Source organism: Anolis sagrei, chromosome 2, assembly GCF_037176765.1.
Source record: "Anolis sagrei isolate rAnoSag1 chromosome 2, rAnoSag1.mat, whole genome shotgun sequence".
Classification (NCBI taxonomy): domain Eukaryota; kingdom Metazoa; phylum Chordata; class Lepidosauria; order Squamata; family Dactyloidae; genus Anolis; species Anolis sagrei.
Genome location: NC_090022.1, coordinates 267,517,618 through 267,544,392, shown reverse-complemented (window position 1 = coordinate 267,544,392; position 26,775 = coordinate 267,517,618). Strand labels below are relative to the sequence as shown.

The 26,775-nt window shown below is 38.3% G+C and overlaps 1 protein-coding gene across 4 annotated transcripts in view; it reads left to right on the top strand.

Annotated features, from left to right (window-relative positions):
* Positions 1-26,775, top strand: part of MAST4 (microtubule associated serine/threonine kinase family member 4) — a 254,427-nt gene that overhangs the window by 19,925 nt on the left and 207,727 nt on the right. For all 4 annotated transcript variants that reach the window (XM_060761582.2, XM_060761581.2, XM_060761580.2 and 1 more), the window contains exon 2: positions 21,784-21,937. In XM_060761582.2, coding sequence (XP_060617565.2) covers positions 21,784-21,937 — 154 coding nt within the window. The remainder of the gene's footprint in view (positions 1-21,783; positions 21,938-26,775) is intronic.

Here is a 26,775-nt window from a genome sequence, read left to right as displayed (position 1 = left end):
TCTAAATCCACATAGTTTATAGTGTCATTATTCATTTTAACATCACTTTTTAGTAAGTTACTATTGTTTCCAATGTGGAGATTGAGAAAAGCTTTGCTCATGACCATCCATAACCATGAGTATGTGAATGTTCCACTCTCCACAGAATGACCCTCATCCTATTCCACCTGAACATTAGGAGATTCCACCTGAACATTAGGAAGAACTTCCTAACTGTGAGAGCTGTTCAGCAGTGGAACTCTTTGCCTGGAGTGTGGTGGAGGCTCCTTCTTTGGACATTTTTAAGCAGAGGCTGGATGGTCATCTGTGGTGGGAGCTTTGAATGTGATTTTCCTGCTTCTTGGCAGGGGGTTAGACTGGATGGCTCACAAGGTCTCTTCCAGCTCTATGATTCTATTCATGGAACATGTTAAATCCCATAATTTTGTCCTTCAAACCTGCTCTCAGTCTATTCATGAGGTCAACTTGCACATTATATCTTTCCTAATACTTGATCAAGAGTTGCATTCGTTAGTAGATATATAGTAAACATAATGAAAAGTGTTATTTATCTAACTGGAGCCAAAAAGAGTAGAACTGCATTCAAGAAATGGTTAACTAATACATAATTAATCTTATACAATGTTGGTGAACTCCTACATTAGGAAAAAACAAACAGCAGAGAATTGTCTTTGCCAAATGAGAGAAGAGAATGTTTCCCTTCCATCTGTTGGGTCATTTGTCACTCTGTTATCATAAGAATGCTTTCTGTCATCCTCCCTTCCAATTTTACACTTGCAGTTATGAACTGTAAATAATATATATATATATATATATATATATATATATAATAACCATTTAATTGTTCTTGATGAAAATGTATCTTTGGTCTTTCACTATGTTGTTGTATTAAAACAAGAATCTAAGCCTGTGACAGCTGTGTTTTTAGTTCTGAGGGTTTTTTTTTAAAGGACCCTGTTTTCTCACGAGCTATCCTGCTTTGTGTTTGTTTGACAGCCACTTTCTGATCTCAATCCAGATTGGTTTTTTGTATTAAATTGGTCTCAAGGCCTTATGCAAGTTGTTGGAAGAATCTGTCCTCTGTGACTCTGTGTGTGTGTGTGTGAGAGAGAGAGAATGGCAGGTTGAAATACTCACAGTAGACTAACAATCCCAGACAATTCCTCTCAGTCAAGGAGATTGCTGGGCACATAGGTTAATTAGATTATATTTCTGTTTGTGAAGCCTTTTGACCCTGATACAATTGACACACAGAATTCATGGTTATCCATCGTAGTGGTTTTAAAAAGAATAATCTGGTAGATTTTATGCTAAGCAGTGTTAGGTACTGTCAATCTCTAGTTTTGATGATGAGCAATCTAAGGGTATTGATGCGGAATTTGAAGAAAATGAACACATGTGCATTTAAAGTAATGTATTTTCAAACATTCATAGCTTTCTCTGGCTAGTGTTTCACAGATATTATTGCACAGTCTGGATATTTTATATTTCTATTTTTATTTCATATACTTGTACCCTGCCCTTCTCACCCCCGAAAGGGGACTCAGGTTGGGATTGAGCACCTGGCATTAGCCCCAGCTCACCTGCCCACCTAGCTGGTTGAAATGTGAGTAGATAAATAGGTACCGCTTTTAGCGGGGAGGTAATAAAGACGCCCTTAAGGACAGGGATCAGAGGAAAGCTCCTCAGCATGGAAGATGGAGCGACAGCACCCCTCCCCCCCACCCAGAGTTGAGCACAGGCTCCAAAATGCCGGAAATAAGATGGGAAAAAACTGCCTTGAGCTCTGTGTTGTCTGTTCTTGTTAATTGCATAATCGGCATTGAATATTTGCTGTATATGTGTTGTGTAAGCTGCTCTGAGTCCCCTTCGAGAAGGATGAGAAGGGTGAGGTATAGATTCTGTAAATAAATAAATATTTCCCTTCATAAACATCAAAGGAATACCACATTTGATGGAAAAGCAGAATATACACTAAGATATACACTGAGTGTATGGAAATGTACATTAAACTCTTCATAGGACTACACAATCCCAAGTTTCTTTTTAATGCAAGTACCTAGAAATAAAACTGAAAATGCAGAGGTCATTAGTAATATTTATTAATTATTTCCAATACTGAGTTAAGATTTTGGTCAAGGACAAGATTACATTGTTTGATGTATAACATCTATAAAATTTATAGAACATTCTAAAATATTCAGTCTTGAACATTCATCTACTCATTTACATGTCACTGACAATCATCAATCTAGGTTTAAAAGAGATTTCTGTAAAACTGAGAAGAGATGTGTTTTTGCATTTACATCTAGAAATGTAGACCAGAATACTATATTAAGTTCAGATATGTTAATTGGAAATATATGAAATATAAAAATATTGCTATACAATTACAATTCCTGAAATTATAATCAAAGTAAAATTCATTTTTAGGAATCTCTATTTTAGAAACATTTCCATATGATTAATTAATACTGAATATCTACCTACAAATATGAAATTATTTTGGAAAGAAAAACATTACAGTATTTTGAGAAGAAAATGAATGGGTAAAACGTATTCTAGATTCAATAATCAGGACATCGTGTTAGTGGATATTACTCGGTTTATCTTCGTACAGAAACTGTTTTTACTATGGTATAAACATGTTTGATAACTTTGTTTTATGACTTCATTTCTGTCCACAGGCCCTACATTTTTTATAACATACGTTGTAACTCCAGCTATAATTGAAAGTCAGTGGCAAGTTGCTATTAGTATTCACTGGTTGTGTGGAATGTTTCTGAAATCCCACTGGCCTTGCCTTTTTAAAGGGCAAATTGAAATCAAGACTGTCTCAAAAAAGGATAAAGTATTACAAGATTGTGGCCTTTTTAGCATTTGTTCTCCAGACTAGAATATTTGCCAGCAATGTGTACCCTCTTCCTTCTCGTTATGTGCAAACAGAGAAAGAGGAAAATAATCTAAATCTCTCCCTATCCTAATTTAAGTTAAAATGACAAATACAGATGTCTGAGGGGGAAAAAAGACAAGCACACATACCAGTATGCTTTGGGAAAAATAGTGTATGAAGAAACAGATAACAACCATTTCCATAAGCTTATTTCTCCAGTGAAATTCATAATGCCATATGGCTGTTCTGAAATAAATAATAGTAAAATAAGTGGTGGATCGTTATCATGGATCTTTTCTATTGTGTCTAGATTGGCTGTCACCCTGACCTATTTTTTAGTGTGTGTGAAAGATTTGGGAATATGATGGGGGGCTGTTTCCAGGAGGTTCTTTCTTGAGCTTTTAACAATGTAAGTAATTTAGTGGAGGGACTTGTTCTCTCACTTCATATTTGATCTCTAAATGTCAAGTGGACAGAGATTTATGTCACTCCTAACCTCATGATAGTGTATACAAACCCCTGCTGTAAAGTTTTTGTTCCCATCTTATTGTCCATCACTTATTGCAATTTGATTAAGTGAACAGGACAAGGTTATAATAATGGAAGTCTATAGATTTTCACATGATACTAGTAAATCTGTTTGCATTGGTTGAAATTGTTTGGAGGCTTATTGAAAGTGTCTGATAGAAAAAAACAAGAAACACACAGCGGAAATCCTAAGCAAAACCTGTGTTAATAAAATTGGGAATATTGCATAGCTAAATGCTTTACAGCTAAAATGTTAGTAGAGAGTGATTGAGGCAAACTGTGAATTTTTGTAAGAAATGTAAAATAGATTGAGCAACTGTATTATGTGGAAAAATTCTGCATATTCCTTCAGTCAGCAAGATGGCATTATTGCCATTTCCTGACAATAACCTCTAGGATTTAATGTAGAGTCTGGACAGCGAAACAAATTCTACTTGGAGCACACATAATACATTTATTTTGTAGATTTTTTTGTGAAACTGTAGGTATGTGGGAAAGTGCCCAATAAAATGGAAGGAGAATTGAATAAGCAGCAGGGAAACATACCATAATTGAACAGGAGCAAAGATCAAGTAATAGTTTAAATATCAGTGGTTCTTAGCCTTTGGTCCTCCAGGTGTTTTGGACTTCAGCTTCCACAATTGCTAACAGCTGGTAAGCTGGCTGGGATTTCTGGGAGTTGAGGTCCAAAACACCTAGAAAACTAAAGATTGAGAACCATGGATGAGTGAGGAAAAAAAAACCTGCTTTGAGTATATGGAAAGTCTCTATGACAGTTTTTCAGATGATAGTTGTTGTGTACTGTCAAATCGTTTCCGACTCATGACAACTCTAAAGGTGAACCCATTGTGGGGTTTTCTTGGCAAAATTTGTTCAAAAGAAGCTTTATCTTTGATGAGCCATATTCCTATCTCACTCATGATTTAAAAATACTCATAATAGTAAAGTAATATTTTCTAAAAAGTAATATTTTATATACAGTAATGTTTTAGCACTATAAACATTAAAGCTGTGACAGCTCCTTAATTTTTGGCAGTTTCTCTCTTGGATCCTTTTCTTGCAAAGTTTCTGCATTCTCGAATACATAATCCAAAATGTAACAGTTGTATAGATGAATTCATTGGGACAGGGCAATACATAATAAAGTTTTCTAAAGGGGGGATATAGGCAAGGCTAGCATATTGTAGCGATGGCACTCCTCAGTGTCGGTGCCTGCCGGTTACACAGCCACAGTTAGGGGAAGCCCAGTGAGTGGTGTTGCCTTTGGCTATATTCTGTCATAATTGTCCATGGCACTCCTCATTTTGCTCCCTTTTACTCATGGCTGCTGGCCATCATGCATCTATAGGGGGGAAATAGAATGAGGAGTACCATAGATAACAATGGCAGAATGTAGCCTGCAGTGCTGTCACCCCTACCTTCCCTTTCCTGCCTGTATCTGCTGATTAGAAGTACCATGGTTGGTTGTGCTATGGCACATCCTAAAGTTTAACAGAGAATCTAATTGGTTCAAACACCTGCAGCCAGACTATTTCCTAGTACCAATTATAGGTAATACGTTCTCATCACATTGTCTTTGGGAAGTGCCCTAGGGCGCTCCAGAATGGTTCTTTGAGGGAGCCCATCACATGATGCAGAGCTACTTCTGGCAGGGCTCTGTACAGGAACAAAATGTGTTTCCTTGTTCTTTTCTTTTGTTTTTCTCCTCAGATAGTATTCTTCTGTTTGAATGCAGTAGCAGTTAACCTACTTTTGTGTGTACATCTGTGTTTGTACCTCCAAGTCTCCTGGTAATTTATGGTGATTCCATCATTGCATAGTTTTTTCTTAGGGCACGAATTGCTTAGCGATTGTTCTGTCCATTCCTCCCACTAAACCAGGCATGGGCAAACTTCAGCCTTCCAGGTGTTTTGGACTTCAACTCCCAGAAATCCCAGCCAGCTTACCAGCTGTTAGGAATTGTGGGACTTGAAGTCCAAAACATCTGGAGTGCCGAAGTTTGCCCATGCGTGCTCTAAACTATAGCTTACAGTTCCTGGTATTCATTGACCATCTCCAGTCCAACCAGAACCTTTAATATCCATTCTAAATCCATTCTAGCAAACAAGGTTCTATGCGTTCCAACTGTTGGTAGACTTTTAAAAAGTAAGGAAGGTTTGCTTTTTGAATTGATTGGCTAACAGAAAGGGATGAGATAGAATATAGCCTTTCTTTTATTTTTTCTATCTCTCTTTATTCCCAAACTCCTATTATCTTTCGCCCTTCTAGTCACTGTCTTTTGAAGTTTTAAACTTTTAATCAAAAGTTATACACTGCGGGGGATGTCCAAGGATCTATAAATATGTCCCTAGATCATCACAATACCTACAATTTTGCACCTGAAAATGGTTATTTATGTGTTCTAGTTCAGTCAAGATAAAATATAACCACAGTTTAATGCTATCCTCCATGGATTTCATGTGTTTCCATAAAAAACAGAGTTTCTGTCCTCAATTAAGATAGTTTGCACAAGGTTTTGTTCTCATATATGTTTTAAGCTTGGCATGGAGTATTTTTAGCAGCTGAGAGAATGAAATCACCAGACATTGTCATTTGTCCTTCACGCAATCAGAGACTTCAGTGAGAGAGAAGGCAAAGTCATCTGCTGCTGACATTAACCAAGGTGTTGTTTTACTTCTGAGCCACTTAGGAAATATAAAATTTGATGAATTCATGACCATAATCCCAGACTCTAAGGCACTCTTATTTTTTATTTGCTAACTTGCTTGCTGAGTGTCTTGTGAATAAAAATACCTTATTCTGTGTATCCCATCTGCCTACTGTCCTGAATTTGGTTTCTTTTATGTGAGTAATGATATAAAGAGTCAACCACCACTAAAGTGAAAGATGTGACAGGATGTAAATGTTTTCAGGTCCTTGTTTCTAGATCACTAAGTTAACTTTAGGAAATGGGTTGTTGTCACAATGATTTTCAAGAGTTTATGATTTTATTGAGAAAGATTTCTTTAAGGGAATGAATTTGAACCTGCATCTATTTCTGTTGAGCTTCATGGTTTTTCTGTTTCCAAGCATTGGTTTATCAGAAAGTTAATTAAAAGACTCAGACGACTGCCTTGTGATTTCTTTTCTCTATATACCAGGAATTGTATTACTCTTGTCCCTTTGCCTTTAAAGACACCTTAGTTGACTATTCTTTGCTTGTTTGTGTGAAGTTCCTCCAAGCTACCAAAATAAAAGTGAAAAGATTTTGTGTCCTGATTTACCAGTAATATTGATCTCATATTTAGAGGGGTACATTTTTCTCGTTTTGGAACCATTGCTTTTATTAAGCAAAATTATAAATTCTGGAATTTAGAGATATGAGGGTTATCCAGAAAGTAAGGTTACAAGGCACATCGCTCTCACTGGGAATTTTCTCAGGGGAAGTTGGTATCACTGCAGTGTAGCGGGAAGACAGCGGAAGCGAACATGTGCCAGTGCCAGTCATCAGTAGCTCATTGACGGGCATTGTGGTGAAGGTTAGAGATGAGCATCCTCATTCCGTTCCCCTCCAAGTGCGAAGTTCGTGCTGTAATACACTACTGAAATGATAAGAGCATGAATACCACTGTGGTTCATTGCAAAATCGTTTCAGTTTATGGAGAGGACGTAATGTCAAGAGAGCATGTGACAAAATGGGTACAGAATATATTGTGAGACCATGAAGGAACTTCACAGAGCCATCCAAAACAAATGTCGTGGGATGCTGACAGCGGGAGTCTGTCTCCTTCACGACAATGCTCATCCACACACCGCTCATGCAACACAAGAGTTGTTGACTTCATATGGTTGGGATGTTTTAAGCCACCTCTCTCACAATTCTGATTGTGCACCCAGTGTCTATCATCTGTTCACTAAATTGAAGGAACACCTTGGTGGTAAGCACTTTTCTGATGACAACAAGGTGAAAATCAAAGTGATGAACTGGCTGAAAAAGGCAGAGGGAAACTTTTATAACACAGGTATCAAAAACTCATCCTAAGGATGACAAAATGTATTGAACTGAATGGTGATTATGTTGAAAAATTGTGTAATACCTGTGCTGCAATCCATGTAAGTTTTACTATAATATATTCATTCTTTATATTTTAAAAAAATCTTGTAACCTTACTTTCCAGATAACGCTCATACTTATTTTTTTATAACAAAATTCTCTTGACAACTAGTTAGGCCTGCTGATGTATTGTTTTTATTGTGTTTATAATTTGAGCTACTTCTTTTTCCATAACAGCAAGATTAAGAATGTATTGTCGAAGGCTTTCATGGCTGGAATCACTAGGTTCTTGTGGGTTTTTTCGGGCTATAGAGCCATGTTCTAGAGGCATTTCTCCTGACGTTTCGCCTGCATCTATGGCAAGCATCCTCAGAGGTAGAGGTCTGTACAGACCTGTACCTCTGAGGATGCTTGCCATAGATGCAGGCGAAACGTCAGGAGAAATGCCTCTAGAACATGGCTCTATAGCCCGAAAAAACCCACAAGAACCTAAGATTAAGAATGTTTTTAGTATTTGTTTATTATTTTTCTTGCATTTTTCTGTTTATGTTTATCATGTTGTCACTCATGCATTTTGCAGAGTAAAATGCTCATAAACTGATTCTCTAAGCTTTTAGTGGCCCAAATGGAGATGATCTCTTTCATCTTATGTGTCATTCTTTTTGTTGCTTTCTTCCTCAAACAGTGACTAGCATTGTTTAATTCTTACTACTAACTTTATAGTATTTCTATTTCAAGTAAAGTAGTGTTAATATATATATTTAATTTTTAAGTGTTATAGTTCTATTCTCTGATGGATTTTTTACTTTTTATGGTGTTCTTCTAATGTGTGGGCCTGGGCTTGATGGGAACATTGTAACGGACTGACCTATTATTTCAGACATTTTTACCTCGTCCTTCTCAACCCCTGAAGGAGGGCTCACGGTGGCTCACAAATGGCAACCATTTGATGCCGGCACACAAAAACCAGTAAGAACAGTTGACATTAAATAAAACAACAGAAATTAAAATACATTAAGATATTGGCCATTAAAATATTTCAGTACTACCACCCTAAGCCCTCAAATCCAAATTGTAATCCGGAGTTCCAGCCCAGGTCTATTCATTAGAGTAAATCATTGCAATTGCTGCTCAGTTAGCTGCCCGAATGCTTGGTCCCAAAGCCAAGACTTGAGCTATTTTCTGAAGGTGAGGAGAGAGGGAGTCAGCCTAATCTCGCCGGGGGGGGGGGGTGCATTCCAAAGATGAGGGGGACACCACTGAGAAAGCCATGTCTCTTATACTTGCCAACCGCGATTGTGAGGGTGGTGGGATTGAGAGCAGGACCTCCCCTGATGATTGTAAACTCCAAGGTGGTTTATAGAGGGAGATAGGTTCCGACAAGTAAGCTAGGCCAGAACCATATAGGGCTTTATAGGTCAAGACCAGCACTTTGAATTGTGCGCAGAATTGGACTGGCAGCCAATGAATTGGGCTCATAATTGGACTGGCAGCCCTGAAGGGTTGGTGTGAAAAGGGTTGCTGCATAAAAGGGGTGGATGTAAAAGCCGAAGCCAGTCCCCAGCTTGCCGAGGGATAGAGCAATCAGGCAGTCACTAAGGCAGAGGCGCAGCCTGATTGGCTGTTAAAATTTGAGGGAAAAACTCAGTAGCTGGAGGTGGGTGGAGCCTGAGCTTGAGCAAGAAGACAGAAGCCATTTTAAGTCAATCAAGGAGTGGGAGGTGAAGAAGGAGGATGTGAAGTAGGGAAGGGAGGAAGGAAGTAAAAGAATTGGAAACCAATTGTGGTTTAAAAGTTACTTCATTGAGGATTAACTGTGTTTAGGCCTCTAAAGTGCTTAGAGAGCTATGAAGGAAGGACAGGAGTTGTCAAAAGGTTCTTTAAAAAAGATTCCGGTCTGAATCTTTTGTGTGTGGAACTTGTTCTAAGGAAAATTAAGTTTAATATTCCATCTTTCAGATATGCCTGATAAGATAACTGCAACCATTACGCATACTGTCTGTTCATAAATAAACTACAGTTTCCTGTTCATTCCAACTAAAGACACTGTGTGGCTTTTACACATTTCAATAGAGGAGGTGGCCTGAAAAGATCATAAATTGGTAGCAGTGAAAGTAAACTTAAATAACTATTTTGGAAGGAGCAACAGCAAAATATACAGGGTGAGGCCACATAACTCCCTTTTTTTAAATGCACGCCATTCAGTCAGTTGAAGATGTAGCGGAGCACTAGTGGTCTCGTTCGAGAGGCAGGAGTATAAAGTTTTGTTCTGACACAATTCAGTCGCCATCATGCATTGGAACAGTGAGGAGTGTGCTTTTGCCATTGAGGCCTACTTTTCAAGCAGATTTGGAGTGGCCGGCCCGCTCTCCAGATTTGGCCCTTTGTGATTTTTTTCTATGGGGTTTTTTGAAATCCCGTGTTTATGTGAACCGTCCAAGGACCCTACAAGATTTGAAGACCAACACCCAGGAAGAAATTGCCAACATAACACCTGCTATGCTGGCAAGAGTCATGACAAACACCAGAAATCGGTTTGCTCAGTGTATAGAGAATGGGGGATGTCACCTACCTAATTTGATCTTCAAAACTACATAAAACAACACTTTAGATATGCGCCTACATTATAAAAAAAAATTCTGATTCATACAATGGGTTTTATTAAGTTTTGAAAAAAGAAGTTATGCTGCCTCACCCTGTATTATTCAGTGGCAGCTTCCCGCATTGTTGGGCAGTGTATGAGTGATGATGTGCGTGTGCTCTAAATTCCCTCATTGCCTTGCCTGGGTTACCTTTTTGGCCTCCATCTTGTGTGTGAGGGTACCTGAGGTGAAGTTTAACTACTGATCTGCCTCAGTGGTCATTGTTAAGGGCAGTTGGTTATAATTGGTGGCACTTGGTGGGATCTATGTAATAGCTGGACAGAGACCTCTATAAACATAAAAGTATTGCTTTACTTTAAGCCCAGACTTGCCAACTCTGCTGCCATATGAGCAGTTGGAAAAGCACCTTCCCACTGTTCTTGCCCCTTTCCTGCTGCTGCTGGCATTGTGTCCGTCTGCCTTGCCTCTTGGCTCCTTTTCTCCAGTCATTCAAATTAGTAATGGCAATATTAGGGTTTCTGGCAATAATTCTTAAAATTCTACAATTAGCTGGGTTGAATACAGTTCACATTTTACATTTATACTTAATGCCTATTTTAATTTCCAGAAACTTAACCTGTTTGACCACAGAAAACTTTTGAAATGAGCTTGTCATTCTGAGACCATCACATATTAATCTGCATAAGAGAATAAAAGAGCTGCAGTGTTCAGTTGACTAATGTTATTTAAATTACTGTAGAATACTTTTATCTCAATAATAGGATACTCAGTGATGTAAGTGATTTAAATTCTCTGTTGCAACAAAGACTCTGCGGAAGTCTTTGATTGTAGTGATCCTTTAACTGGTGAATCAGGTCATGCAGAAGAGGGCAGGTTTGCTATGATTTGCAGTTTTCATTTTGTATCTCCCCCGTCAGGCAGTTTTCACAACTTGATGAAAGCTCCAGTTATCTTGAAAATTTCTCACCATTAGCCATGTTGACCAAGGTTGACTTATGCCAAGGTCCAAAAGGTCTTGTGGTCATCAGGTTAAGGGAGGCTGGAGTAAGATACCATACTAGAATTGTTACATAATATTTTTTCATTATTATTTGTTTATCATTTTTATGATTGAAATGATTGAATCATAAAAATTATTGAAGAAGCTGTAAACACAAGGACAATCCAAAATTCTGGGGCATGTTGTCTGCAGTGTTTCTTGCAAAGACAGTAGGCTCTCAGTTAACTGAAACTCAAGGAACCAGAACAAGAAGCAAAAAGATTGAAGAAATAATACAAGCAAAGTACAAAGTGTTGGTTTATTTCCTTTAATGCCCTACATGGTTTGGGTCCAGCTTCTTCACAGGATCACCTTCACCCATATAATCTGCCCCATCCACTTAGGTCCCATAGGGGATGTTTACTTCAACCATCCAGAACCCAACCGGCAACTGTCATCCAGAGGATTTTTTCATCAGCTGCCCTGAGACCAGGCTTGCACAACCTGTGGCCCTCCAGGTATTTTGGACTTTAGTTCCCAGAATTCTTGACCATTAAACAAGCTGACTAGAGCTTCTGGGAGTTGGAGACCTGGAGTGCTGCATGGTTTGCAAACCTACCCTAGACTGAAATGATCTGCTGGAAAAGATCTGACAGCGATACAACTAAAACTATCTTTCTGGAAGGCTTATCCAATCAATTTTAAACTATAAATTATAACTTTCAATTCTGTTAGTATTGCATTTTAATCTTTTTACTATGTATTTTAATATATGTATTTTATTGTTTTAACTGTGTTGTCATCACCATTATCATCATGGGGTGTCAATCATGGCCGAGTATGATTGTCTTCCAAGTGTAGAGTTTTGGTGGTGCATCCGTAAATGACTGTGGAGACCTGTTCTGGATCTGTATGGTCTTTCACAATAAGGATATAGATTTCCAGGGGGAAGGCAGTCACAACAAGGGTTTGCTTGATGTTTCTTCCTCTTGGCACATTTCTGCCTTTTTCCCTGTATTTATGCCTCTTCAAAGTCCATAGCACTGTTGGTAACAGCTGATCTCCAGTTAGAATGGGGAGCCCTTTTAGCCCAGGAATAGCAATTTTTTTAATGGAACACTTTGAGAAACAAGCTCTGGATGCAACAACAAAAAAGTCCACTATATGTGGTTGATACATTCACCATTTGGAATCAAAGAGAAGAACAATTAAACAAGTTCATGGACAATATCAACAATATCTGCCCAAACATCCAATTTACTATGGAAAAAGGAAATGTAGGGAAAATACAATATCTAGATGTCCTAGTCACCTGCAGATCAAACCAACAATTAGGCCACACAGTATACAGAAAACCCACTCACACTAATAGAGATCTACATAAAAACTCCAGTAATCATCTGTTTTTATGTGTACAACAACACAGTGTTATGTCAGAGTGAGACACTTTTTTCAGTGTTGGGTTGTGGCAGAAGGCAAATGGAAGACAAATCACTCATTGGAGACAACTACTTGGTTGTCTTTGTCAAGACAGAAAGCTACATGCCAGACTCAACAGTCTAGTTTACCAAATTTTGAGCAGCTCAGAAGACGTGGTTTTCAATGCTGCTGTCCTGTCACTTCAGTGCTTACTGTAGTGAATCATACCTTGTAGGCCGAAGCCGAAACCTAAAAGACAGTAAGCCGGCCTCCATCTTAGTGAGGGAAAATGCAAGGAAAGCCAGATCAGCAGAGGGGAGGAGTTTAGCTGCCCCAGGATTGGCTAGAAGAGATGGGAGGAGCTGAAGCTGTCAGTGTAAAAGGGAGGCAGGCAGCTTCTGACAGGAGAAAAATGATTTAACATCAGACACAGAAAGAAGGGTTTTAAGAGCAGAGTAGGGAATTGGATTTCAAGCTGAGGGAAGAGGGTAGTTTGAGAGTGAGTGGAAGATTTCCTGAGGGAGAGTGTTGAAAAGACAGGTGTGGCTATAGAGTGGCCCGGAGAGCCAAATAGCCGCCCGAGAACAGGTGTGAGAGGAAAACACACTGGTTGTTATACACTCTAAAGCTCAGAGTATTCTAGTGAGATCTAGATACGCTGAGGGAAATTGCTCACGTCGAAGAACAGATACCCAGTTGAGAGGTTCAGCAAGCTTGTCTTAGTAACGGTTTAAGAATATTGTGCTGTGCTGACCATATATGCTTTCGTAATTCAAAGAAGAATCCAGTTGTTTGTTCTCATATATTTAAATAAACTTTATTCTAGTTTAACTTTACAAGAAGTCCTCACAGTGATTAATTTCATTAAGCCTGTTCCGGTAGAATTCTAACATTGTTTCGCCTCAGACACTTTAAGGAAAGTTAAGGAAAGGGCTGTGGTACACTAAGTTTTACCTCACACATAACATCAAGTTATATTCTCAAAAGCTATTTGAGTGGTGGCAGTAATACCTTTGAAAAACATATAGAGCTTTGTGACAGGCGTCCAGTTGGAGCCTAAGAAGACAAAGTCCTCTACTCTGTTCATTCAAATGGGTACCATCGGCCGAACGGGTCATTCAGTCTAGTTCACATTGGTGACCAGAGGAGAGCAATATAACAGTAGAAGGAACGGGTGTGTGTGTGTGAGCTAGGAAATATATTTGAAGTATTATTCCTTAGAGTTCCAGCCGACCGTTGCATTCTGGTGGCAAGTGGTGGGATAAAAGGGTTTTCCACCCTGCCCACGGCCGATCGGTCACTTGGTCCTTTTATAAACTGGTGGCAGCGGCCGGTTGATCGTTATACTTACAATTGCTTTATCCTGGCTGCACTGGCAAACAGTAATGTGGCCCATATCTCAGTAGCCCTTTTCTTTTTAAACTTCTTGTTCCATACAATGAATACAGGTTTGGAATCTTATCTGTTGTATTTCGCTAAATCATGGTTGATTTTTCTAATTAATCTTTATTACTATTATTATAGTTTTTGTCGTTTTTTCATTTTTATCCTGCTTTTCTCTTATGTGTGAGATTCAAAGTGGCGTAATATTTAGTAATATGACTGATTTATTTTCTCTTTATAACACTGGTAGGGAAATTGAGTGATGCTTTCCCTAAAAAACTGGGGGATGAAATCAGCTGAAATATAACTAATTTTACCAAGGAAATTCTCACCCTCTCCAAATGACTAAGGAAACACACTGCTTCCTGTAAAGAACATCATAGTAACATACATATTTTTGTAGTTTCAATTTGAAGTATAACAATACAACTTGGCAGATGCTAACATAAGGGATGTGAGTAGTATGTTTGTTAGGAAATTATGGTATTTGTTGGAGGAGGGTCTTATTTCACAATATCCAAGTCAAACTCTTCTTGGCAGTGTTCTTGTTAAATTTTGTGAAATAATAAAGATTTCTACCATGCAAGTTACCACCACTGCTTCAGACTGTTTTAAATTGAAACCTCTGTTCATACTCTGCTGTCTCTTCATCTCAACATTCTCGCTACTTGATAGGTTTGTTTTGAAAAAGGATATTCCACATTTATTCAATGTTCTACCCGGAGCAGTAATGTATTACTAACATAGTAGGCATCTTGATATAACATATTTTATTCTGTAATACTATTGGGGATTACCCGGTTGCATGTGTAAATTGTTATGGGATCATAGAATCATAGAGTTGGAAGAGACCTCATGGGCCATCCAGTTCAATCCCCTGCCAAGAAGCAGGAAAGTCACATTTAAAGCATCCCTGACAGATGGCCATCCAGCCTCTGTTTAAAAGCCTCCAAAGAAGGAGCCTACATCACACTCCGGGGCAGACAGTTCCACTGCTGAACAGCACTCACCATAATGTTCTGGTAGAATCTTCTTTCCTGTAGTTTGAAGCCATTGTTCCTTGTCCTAGTCTCCAGGGCAGCAAAAAACAAACAGGGCAGCAAAAACATAAATAAAAAAAAAATAAATAAAAAAGCCTGCTCCCTCCTCCCTATGACTTCCCCTCACATATTTATACATGGCCCTCCTCATGTCTCCTCTCAGGCTTCTCTTCTGCAGGCATCTTCTGCAGGATGCCAAGTGACATACAGTTCGATGTCCTGTTTGAAAATGTGTGAACATTTCCTCCAAAGTAAACTTTTTGTATTTTTCAGAAAACATTTTGTTGTGCTTATATACCACTTCGAGCTACCTTGTCTCTAATCATTGTTAATGGGATCTAAAAATGGGAAGCAAGCAAGTTAAAAAGAATCTTTGTTCTCATCCATGTATCTCTTTTGGTGAATAATTGAAGTCCTAGAGGAGTGGGCATGATTACTCTAGGCATGATAATAGTTTGGCCATAATATATTTTTTATTATCCAGATAGATAAAGAACCAAAACAAAACTTTAGTCAAGTTCCTTAATCCAGGTTATGTTTTATTCTGTTCAGAATTCTAGCATATTGTGGAGTATAAATCTGCAGAAATAATGCTGTTCCACATTACCCAAATTTCCACATTCAGAAAGCACATTAATATAAAATAGATTTTTTGAATAGCTGTCTCTTCTTCTTTCTTGCAAAAAATGTAGCCAGCAGAAATATAATTTTGTCCCATATATTTTTCACTGTTAACCTCTATATCCCCTCCCCGAAATTAGCAGGTGGCTGAAACTTGGAGGCCTTATTTACAACTCTCCATGTCATGATTATCATTATATGTGGCTCTAAGGGGAATATAATGTGCCATCTGCCTTGGTGAAGTTAAAACAATATTAAAGCTACAGGTATATTAAAATCAACTCTTGAGTCTAAGCACAGGGTTTTGGAGAAACATGGGCAGAGGCAAGAAAAATAAAAAAGGGAGGCCACAACTGTCTTTTTTTAAGTTTGTGATTTTAAACTCTGCTTTAGAAATGTGTTAGCCTATGTTTGTAGTTTTATACTTTAATGTAACAGAGGAGAAAACAAGGTCTAATTGAGCATGGGTTGAAGTGCATAGACCTGAATGAGCAATTAGCTTTCTAAAGGCTGCATTGTATCTGAGCAAATTAAGCTATTTTAGGTAGCTTAGAAATTCATTGGTGACAGAATAGAAATGGATTTTATAAATGAACTAAACTGAGTTGACTTCATTAGTATTCCTGGTAAATACAAGATTCTAGTTTCAGAGCATACTTATTCTCTTCTGCAGATTAAAGCATTTTTCACTAGCCAAATGACGATGGTGTCAACAAACTATGAATATGAATGATTCTCTTTAATATGTATTTAACTTTTTTTTGGTTAAGATTGAAAGTGACTTTGAAAGCAAGTTTGCTATGATTTTACCCTCTGGCTGAGCCCATGGCTGCGAAACTGCTGTCATTCTTTTTTAAAGAAATGTACGTAGATCAGTATTTAAACTCAGGAATGACACATGTAAAATAAGCTAATAATTATTCATACTATTTTAAATATAGGCTATATGGTATTATGTTAGACTTATAATTGGAGTTTGTTAGTGAAGAAAAAGGGATATTGTGCAGGTTTATAAGCACAGATTAACTGTGTTGGACATAAAATGGTCAGATCTTCAGTATTTGTCTGAGATAGGCTAAATTTCAGTGGTTCTCAGCCTGTGGGTCCCCAGATTTTTTTGACTTCAACTCCCAGAAATCCTAACAGCTGATAAACTGGCTGGGATATCTGGGAGTTGTAGGCCAAAACACCTGGGGACCCACAGGCTGAGAACCACTGGGCTAAAAGGGTATTTATTTTTTTGAGTAAAGGGGAATGCTCTTGCAAATTTAGTTTAGGAAACTCACATCTTATCCTGGAAATACTTTCTTTTTCTTCTTTCTGCAATGGGAGGTCATAATAGTGTATTGCAGGCATGTAGCCCGGGGGGGGGGGGGGGGGTTGAGGGGCTTCAGCCCCCCCCCCCCCAAATTCTCATGGTGGTTCACGAAAAGGCCTTACTGGTGCATTATTTAAACTATTATGTTTATTCATATCATGATCTGATCACCATACTCAATATATCCCATATGCATGGGGGTATTGGGGTAATGATGCAAAAGGTTTGCTAGGGTAGACCCTCTTTCACTCAGACTCAGCCCCCCCTCAAAACTCAGCCCCCCCGAAACCGCCCCTGAAAAAAACTCACCCCCCCGAATCGAAATCCTGGCTACGGGCCTGGTGTATTGTATTTCCAGCCCTTTTGTTACTGGTTGTCTTAACTCTTCTGATTCCAAGCCTAGTTGAAAACACTGCTGTTTTTCAAGACTAAATCGTTAAATAAAATAATAGCACGGAATAGGTAGCAGTTTCCCCAGTCTAGAACAGTGGTCGAATATGTTGTTGTGTGATGAATGAGATGCAAATAGGTTCTCAACCTAAACTAAGGGAATAGGTGGGGTTGGTCCAGAATGTATTGTATTGTGCTGAGTGTGGCTTTTATTTCCATGGCCGAAGAGGGTTTGCTTTCAGGTGCTTCACCTTCTGCTGATACTAGAAAGCACTCACCTGTTGCTGAAGTTTGGAGACACTCATTTCATCTAATTTGGATGTGAAATGCTCTTTATCACTTTCCTCTTCCCTTCTAAGGTGTATCCTCTGACCCTAGGTGTATGTAAACAAGAGGATAACCTGTATTTTGCAGTCAGAATCTCGCCTTTAATCAAGTCAGTTGTTCCCAATTAGATTGTGAATCTCTTCTTTTTTTGCATGATAGAAATTCTTTTTCTAAATATAAAAATACATGATGTTTGCATTTTCTGCCTCCTGCAGAATTCTGGGGTTTGTAGGTTGGTGAGGCTGTTAAAGGCTTCTCTATAAATTACAAACCCCATAATTCTGCAGGAGGCAGCAACTGGATTTTAAGTGGATTCATTCTCTAGGGTGATTTAGTAGTTGGTCAATCACATGTCATGGATACCTGTTCATTTTCCTCTGCAAAATGCATCGCAAGTCTCACTAATAAATTTCTGAGAATAAGATAGTCTCTATCTCATTGTGGATAATTCTGTATGTAAAAGTGAATAGGACATTTGTCTTACAACTGGTTGGCTGTCTTCGAAAGTGAAATTCTGAACTGTGTGACCTTTAGATCTTGCAGAGCTCTTCTTATAATCTTTTGTTTACAAAATGTTGGGTCTGTGTGGCATCTTCAGAATATGTTTGTCTTATCTCTAGTTTGGTAAACAGTCGTATATGTGGTATGCTCATAACTTAAATATTGTTTGTCTTATATCTGTTGTGTAAAATTTAAAAACTCATACTCAGTGAAACATAGCAATTTTGGTGGAAAATAAGAATATATGACAGGAAAACTAAATATTTATTTCATAAAAAGAAACAAAATAGTAAGGAATAAGTATGTAAACAGCATATTGTTGTGCCTAAATACATTTTATCATTATTCTGAACACAATGTGTTGTTGAAGGCTTTCATGGCCAGAATCACTGGGTTGCTGTGAGTTTTCTGAACACAGCTTTTCGGTATAGAACTGGTGCTATTTGATTAATTATAATGCAGTGCCATCTGGTGGATGATCATACTCTCTCCATATAGAGTTAAATGAGACCAGTTGATGAAAAACATTTGCATGTTCACGTTTCTGGATCTTATGTATATTCACTTCACATGTAAAACCTGAGTCATTCTTTATAGTTTGCTTATTGGATAATAGTTGTTCGTATTGTTATGATTTTTTTAAAAAATAAATTATTTTATTGTAAAGGTAGAGGTTTCCCCTTGACATTGAGTCTAGTTGAGTCCGACTCTGGAGGGTGGTGCACATCTCCATTTCTAAGCCGAAGAGCCGCCGTTGTCCGTAGAGGCCTCCTAGGTCCTGTGGCTGGGATGACTGCATGGAGAGCCATTACCTTTCTGCCAAAGCGGTACCTATTGATCTCACATTTGCATGTTTTCGAACTGCTACGTTGACAGAAGCTGGGGCTATCAATGGGAGCTCACTCCATCCTGCAGAATCAAAGTGCAGACCTGCATCAATTGCTTGCCAGGGCCTGCACCCGAGCGTCGAATAAACAATGCTCCTTACTGGGTGTTTGGCTGTAGGCCCCGGTAGGCCCAGGCGCATAGGCCCAAAGTGCCCAGGCCTGGAAGGACCTGCAACTGAGCGCTGAATAAATAGCACTCCTTGCATTCGGCTACAGGCCCTGGCAGGCCTGGGCACATAAGCCCAAAGCACCAGAGCCTGCAAGGGCCTGCACCCAAGTGCCGAGTAGGCAGTGCTTTCTTGGCTCTCAGCTGCAGGCCTGGCAGGCCTGGGTGTGGCAGTCAATCCAAAAAGCAGGCTTGGTGCTGGTATCCGCTCCTGCCTTTCTTTCGTATTGAGTTTATTTTTGTTCCAAGAGGGACCTTTCCATTCTGTGCCATCCGAATGGATGGAATGAATGGAAACACAAATCAAACAGATGATACAGATACCAGACCCATGACTAATACACATCCTTGATAGATAATGCTGCTGTGGCTCCTTTGATCTCTTTCTTTGTCATATGTTATACACTTCCAATATTTTCTAATCCTTCTACCAGATTTGATATCTATTAAATAATTTTTGTCTTCATGTTCTAAGAATTCAAGTTCGTCTTCTTTGCATTGTGTTCTGTGACAAATAAGTATGCATTTCTCTAAGGTCATGAGCCATTCACTCCAATTGATTCCTTATTGCTTTTTGCTACTTATTGCTTATTGCTACAGTTGGCTTCTTGTAGCACTGGCTCAATTCTTCTTGCATCATTGAGGCTTTTGCTTCAGTACCTCTGTCCCCCCTACCATTTGGAATTTGTTCCAGTGTGAATGAAAAGGAAGGGGTAGTGGTTCTTCTTGTCTTGTTCATTTGTTCAGTCATTTCCGACTCTTTGTGACCTCATGGACCAGCCCACACCAGAGCTTGCTGTTGGCCGTCACCACCCCTAGCTCCTTCAAGGTAGTGGTTAGTGGTCATTAATCATCTTGTAAGCTTCTCTGGTACATCCAGAGATTGAGGCACTGTCATGTACAGCTAGTCGTTGCTAGCTTCGCCTTCCAAGGAAACCAGTGACTCGGTGTCAAGACCCAGAAGCCTCAAGAACGCCAAACACAATGTAAAAGGTCCAAACACAGATTTATTATATACAAAAAAGGCTTAGAGACACTTACTTCAGTGTCACTAGCAAGAACTAAGAGTTTGTAGCAAACGCAGAGCGAAAAAACCAATTTAAATATAATCCGGATTATCATGGCGTTTAATCCGGTATAACAAAAATATGCAGCAATCCGCTTGAAATTCACAGTGTCCAAAGAAAATACAAAAACAAAGTGGGAATGAGCAAAAACAGTGTCCAAAGGCAGTCCGTAATCCGAGCACGTTCGAAACAAGATGAGATAGTCCAAAAAACGTAGTCAACGTCAAACACGGTCCAGAGTCAAAACGGGAGAGTAGAAGTCAGCACTTACGGAGTTTCAAGAAGGAAACACAGAGATATGTAGTCCAAGGACCCAAGCTTGAGAGTAATGGCAGGAACAAAGATTCACACCCCAAAAGACACTTTGCCTTCTGCAAAGACCCATTGAAACCCAACCAACTTATATCCTAAAGCTCCTAATCAGAAGATGAGCTGCTCCCCACCCTTTCATCATCACTCTCAGCTGCCCCATTCCCTGCAGCTGAACCCAGTCTCCCATCTCTCCACCTTTGCCAGCGTCTGTCAAGACTTAGATCTTGCCAAGTGTTCCCAGATTGCCACTCTTCTGTAAACCACTCAAAGTTATCACTGGAGGTAGACTGAGTACAGATATCCCTAATCTACTGTACACGGGTCCAGCCAAGATCATCCTCCTCCCCCATGTCACTCTCAGTCCCATCACTCTTTTCACAACCCATAAAGTCTTCATCCTCTGTTGGAGCACTAAGTATATCACGGATATGCTTCCTTTGAATCTCCTCATCAGATTCTTGTTCACGAGTAGCCCGCTTGACTCCCCTGCTTTCCTCTCCTTCCCCCATTTCGCAGTCTGAGAAACCCTCAAAGGATTCGGAATCAGTTGGGGCCATGAATATATCTCTAATCCGCTTTCGCTGCTGCTCCTCCTCCAACACCTGCGCAGCCCTCTTCTCCCTTCTACCAGTAGTAGTAACGTTACTATCACGCTGTACTACAACACTCGGCAGAAGCCAAATTATCAACCTTGATCTGAATCAATAAAAACTTACTTGCTTCTGTGTCCTCATATCAGATTATTCTGACAGACTTAAAGACTTATAGTGGTTGTCATGTGCTTTCTTGGCTGCAGTCAGAATATTTGTGTTAAGACCTAAATATGTGGGTGAGAGCTTTCTTCTTGCTCCGAGAGTTCCTTGTTCTTAGAGTTCCCATTCTTTCTACTTTTAGGAAGGTTGTAAAGACATGTCTTTTCAGTCTGGCCTTTAATGCAGATTGATGCTTACTGATTATTGTGGTGTTTTTTAAAAACTTTATTTTATTTCTTTTTAATTTAAGTTTAGTGATGCTTATGAATCACCCTGAATGCTATTTTTAAAGGAAAGATTTGATAAAATGTAATGAATAAATTAAAAATTGAATGAACACAATAACTAGATATCCTTTAAAACTGTGAGTGTGGAGAGTGGGGACATATCACTTGTCTGCAACCATAGTTTTTTAATAATACATTTCCACTTACTAAAGTACGGTACTTTACTTCATGTTGATATTCTCTCAAATCTGGCTAGCAGGAGGTCTGTTTTCATACACAATGGTTATCCCAATACTGCATTCAAACAGATAAAAATACTATATTTCTTTATTTACAGCTTGACAGCATATTGTCCCCACCATCTATGCCGTTTCGGAAATCCAGTAACCCTGAAGTTTCTTCTGGCCCTGGCAAGTCACTGAAATTTAAAAGGCAGCTCAGTGAAGATGGCAGACCCTTCAGAAGAGGAAGCCTTGGAGGAGCTCTGACTGGTAAGGAAAATGACAAGTGAAAATACTGATGATTATACACTTTAAATCATTCCTGTGTGAATGTTTTAAAATGTAGACATATGGAATATATAGCAGCTGGGAAATCACTGACCATTGAAGGTAGATAATGCCTTTGGTTGGTAATTATGATCTAGCTAGGCCCTTTGGCCTTCAATCCAATTGCTAATCCAGGTAGAATATACCCAATGAATCAATTACTGAATGGCAATTCAGTAATTACTTAAATCCTATTGATTCAATGATTTTTTTTCTTGTTGGGATCAAAAATAGGTTTTAGGCTTTTGTTCTTACATTATTCTTACCAACTCACTTTTAAAAATAGAAAATATGGAGGCTTTTAATGGATTAAAAATGTATTAACAAGTTAAAACATGCATCAGAAAACTTCAGCCCTCCAATTGTTTTGGACTTCAACTCCCTCTATTCCTTACAGCTGGTAGGCTGTGAGGAATTGTGAGGGTTGAAGTTCAAAACATCTGTAGGGTCGAAGTTTGCCCATGCCTGTGTTAAAACATATTTTAAATGTGGAAACTGTTTTAAAATCATGTGCATGTCTGTGTTGGTTCCAAAGGTTTTGACTTAAAGCCAATTAAATACAATTAAAACATTATAGCTGCTAACAGTGTGCTTGGGAGTTTATATATTTCCTATACCAGCAATGGATTGGTTATTGAACCAGGCAGCCTAGTAAAGCCCTCCCTCCCTGGAACAAGAATTATAGGGTTGGAAGAGACCACAAGGGTCCTCCAGTTCAACCAAGTGCCATGCAGGAACACACAGTCAGAGCACTCCTGTCAGATGGCCAATATTGCATTTAATACTGTAATGGAATAGAGTAGAGATGGGTGAGGGGCATAGGTTATAGCCATTTTAAGAACTGCATTATATGAGTCTATAGCACTGGTCCTTCATCAAACAGAAAGTTGAGGAAGTACTCTTGGGTAGACACCTGGCCTCAGCTGGACCTTCATCAGGTTGCTTCCCCTTCTTGTTCCATTCAGGGCCAATTAACATGAATGGTATATAGGTTATATAAAGGAGCCTATCTATCTGTCTGTCTGTCTGTCTACACACACACACACACATTTTGGTGCATATTATAATTATTGCATTCAAATCATTTGATTTCCCGTAACTTGTTGGAAGAAACAGTAGCCCATTTCCCGGAAGGGTGAAAGACAGAGTCAAATTCCTAGATTCACTATGCCATTCACACATAAATTTAACTACTTGCCTGTCTGAAAGCTATTATTGATCTCCAGAGAGAAGCTTGTCAGTCAGGTCTCTGAAAAATTTATTCATGCATTGTAAGGTTAAATGTGTTGGGGATGGATAACAATTTTCGGCATATGGCATTGGTAGCTATTTTGCTGTTACCTTCTGAATCTATTTGTATCGTTTTTAAAGCAAATTCCATATTGGAATTAAGTAAATCAACACATTAAGTAAAAGGTGCAAAATGTTTATTTGTTAATGCCTGAATTGAATTCAAAATGCATTTCTTTTATTTCTTTAATTTCCCTTATAAATATAAAAAGTACAAAAAATGAAGCTATATTTTTTCCCTGTCACAAAGAAGAAAAACTTGTTAACTGCAAAGCTCCTTTGGTGCTGTGAATGGGTTTCATGAACTGAAGTAACTTCAAAGAGCTTTATACAATCACTTGGGCTTGGGCTTAAATTGTCAGAATCAAGAATGCTCTACAGACTCAGCTGGCTGTGCTAAGAATGGATTCATGATATAAAATAATGGCTTTCTAAATGCGCTGGAAGTGAAGGGCATTGTGTCTACTCAGACACATAGTGTTCTAAAAGGTGTGAAATAATTTCCTTTCTATTACTCATTGTAACAGAGCATCATTGCATTATATTAAAATTTATACTATGTGTATACAGTACAACTGTCATATCCATAGGACATATGTTTCTGAACTTACTGTGGTAACAAGAAATTGTGGACAATAGCAAACCCTATGAACAACCAGGGCAGTAATTAGCCACTCTGGTGGACCTAGAAAATACCCAAAGAGGCATTTTCTCTAGGATTTTGCTAGGTCCTCCAGGACAACCCTGTGGTAGTATCCAGCCGTAGAAGTGCCTGGAGAACCTAAAACATTCATAGAGAGAACATATTTTGTTGGCTGTAGATCCATTAAACTACAGTTGCGAGTCCCATGGGTACTGATATTCTGTTGTGTTTATATTTTTGTTCATATTGCTTAGAAGTTCTAGTATGCCTAGTTGAACTTCATTAGTAAAAACAAAGAAAACCTGATCTATTTCTAATTTAATAAATTGTGTAGCAGGCAGCTATTAAATTAATGTAGACATCAAGACCAAGGGAAGTCTTGATGCCTACATCAAGGCATCAAGATGAGGCAACGCTGAGGCCACGGGCCATATTTTCGTTCTTGGGGACCACAGGTTGGGAACCACTGGCCTAATGGGTTCATTGAATTTATCCAGCACACCTTTTAATATGCTATTGCTATTTTTTCTTTGGATACATGTCCATTTTAAGTGATCAGTGAACTTTTTGAGACTTATACCATTTAAAACAGTTTGTGCTGTTTCATGGATGTGTTGTAAAAGAATGAAATGAAAGAGTTTTTTAAAAGACTGCAAAATTTGATATAATCGTAACTGGAGAATTCAAAACTGTATAGATGTTACATATCCTAGGAATCCAAAGAGATAATGATATGATGAAACACATGCAAATGTGCTTAGGAAGTTACTTGTTTTGTTCTCAGGTCCATTTGGTCAGATGAAATGAACTGTAACCATTCATTTCAGACATGGACTATTTTATTCCGAGAAGAGTGACTCTGTCACTTTCTAAGCCATTTCTGAAGTACTTTCATATATTTATGTGTATCATTTAAGCGCTGGGCTAAAGTTTATTTCTTCCTTTATTACACCTCAGTTTGAAAAGGTAGTAGTAGCATTTTTAATGAGGAAAGGATTAAAATAACACTAATTGTAAATGTTAACTGTGCAGTTATTCCAAACTGCTGTGGATGTTTTAGCACCTCAGTAATGTGCACTAGATAGGTTTATTACAGTGCAAAGAAAAAAAAAGGACATGAAAGTGCTGAATTTTGTTAATGGGGTTTAGTACAAGTGTTTCTCTTGCAATAGCCAAGGACAACATAATTAAGTCAGCTGTAATTCTAGCTTTGATTGAATTATATCAGATTTACTGGACAGATTGGAGGGAAGTGTTCATCTCTGTTTTAAATCTGGCAGAGAAAGTAGTGTTGTCCATTAATTTTAACCATATGCAGCTGACTAATACACTTGACAGATGCTAATTTCCTTAAGTTGTAAGCAGCAAATGATGCATGAATTAGCCAGCAACATCTTTTTTTAATGTCTGCCGGTATTCTTCACAAATTGGATTTAAATAAAGTTTTTTGATGTAACCACAAGGAAATAAGATAACATAATGAAATGTTTCATAACAATGGTTCAAAATTAATCCATTCTGTTTTATTTTCCCATTAAGGCTAATAGAGATTGTTATAGTCTATGTAGATGGGCGTGAGAACACTAACGTGTATATTCCACATTATTTTCTTTTCTGCTTAGGGCTGGAGTTATCTGTAAACAATCAAGCATAACCCCTTAGGGTCATCATTTCTTTGAAGAGATACCTATACTTCCTGCCACTGCTCCCTCCACACCCATTACCTTTTACTTTGAAGTCATATGAGCCAACCATAGCAGCTATTGTTTGAAGTAGATATCTTATTTGGAATTTACTTTCTGAATTAGTATACTTTGCATAAGTGATTCTCAACCTTCCGAATTCCATTACCCCTCTTTGGCGACCCCTCTGACACCCTCTCATGACCCCCAGAGGTCCAGAACTCCAGGTTGAGAAATTCTGATTTACATTCATATGTAGGACTAAACCAAATGTAAATATTGCTTTAAAATAATTAATGAGAAAATGAGGTCTTTGATGGACCTGTTAAATGATGATGATTTAATAGTCCTTATTTTTTCAGCTCACATTCAATATTGTCAAAATAATAGTGTTTTAAATGTGATGTCCTTGTTTTTTTTGGGGAGGGGGGATAAAGAGAAACAGATCCTCTTATTCCTGGGATTCAGGTTCTAAGTAAATATTTCTGTTAGTAGAGTCTTTGATGATGGAGTCCATGCATCTTTGACGATGGAATCCATGTCTTCAAAGTTATCCCTAAAACATGCCATGTTTTCTTCTGAAAGCTTATAATTATCCTCCTACCATAGATCCATGTTGTGTGCATGCACATACAAAACAATGGCAAATAGTCACTTATGGTTACTTTGTATAGGATTATCTTACCTTCACCACATAAAAATAAAGAAAATTGTTTATATTATTTATGATGCTGTACACATTAAAACCACACATTACAACTGTATTACAAATAGAAATATGTTACACTGGTTATGGTATATTGCATACAAAACTATATAAAGGAAATACACAATTACAAATGTAAACTACAGTACCAACTTGTTTATCTGATCACATTTACACCCCCACCTTCACTTTTCTCATAAGGTTTTCAATCGCTACAAAGAAAGGAATAGAAAAAACAAGGAAAACAAGGTGCAAGGTGTTACAAATTAACTTTTTGACCAAATAACGTATCTTACAAAAGAAAGCATATCGTGGAAAAAGCAGTTACTGTCACAGTATGAATAAAGCAGTCTATCTCTTAATTAACAGGGTAGGATAAACCAGCATGTCATATGAAAATAGAAAATTAACCAACAAGTTATCCCCATACTTGTGTATCACTAGCATGAAGTTTGCTCAC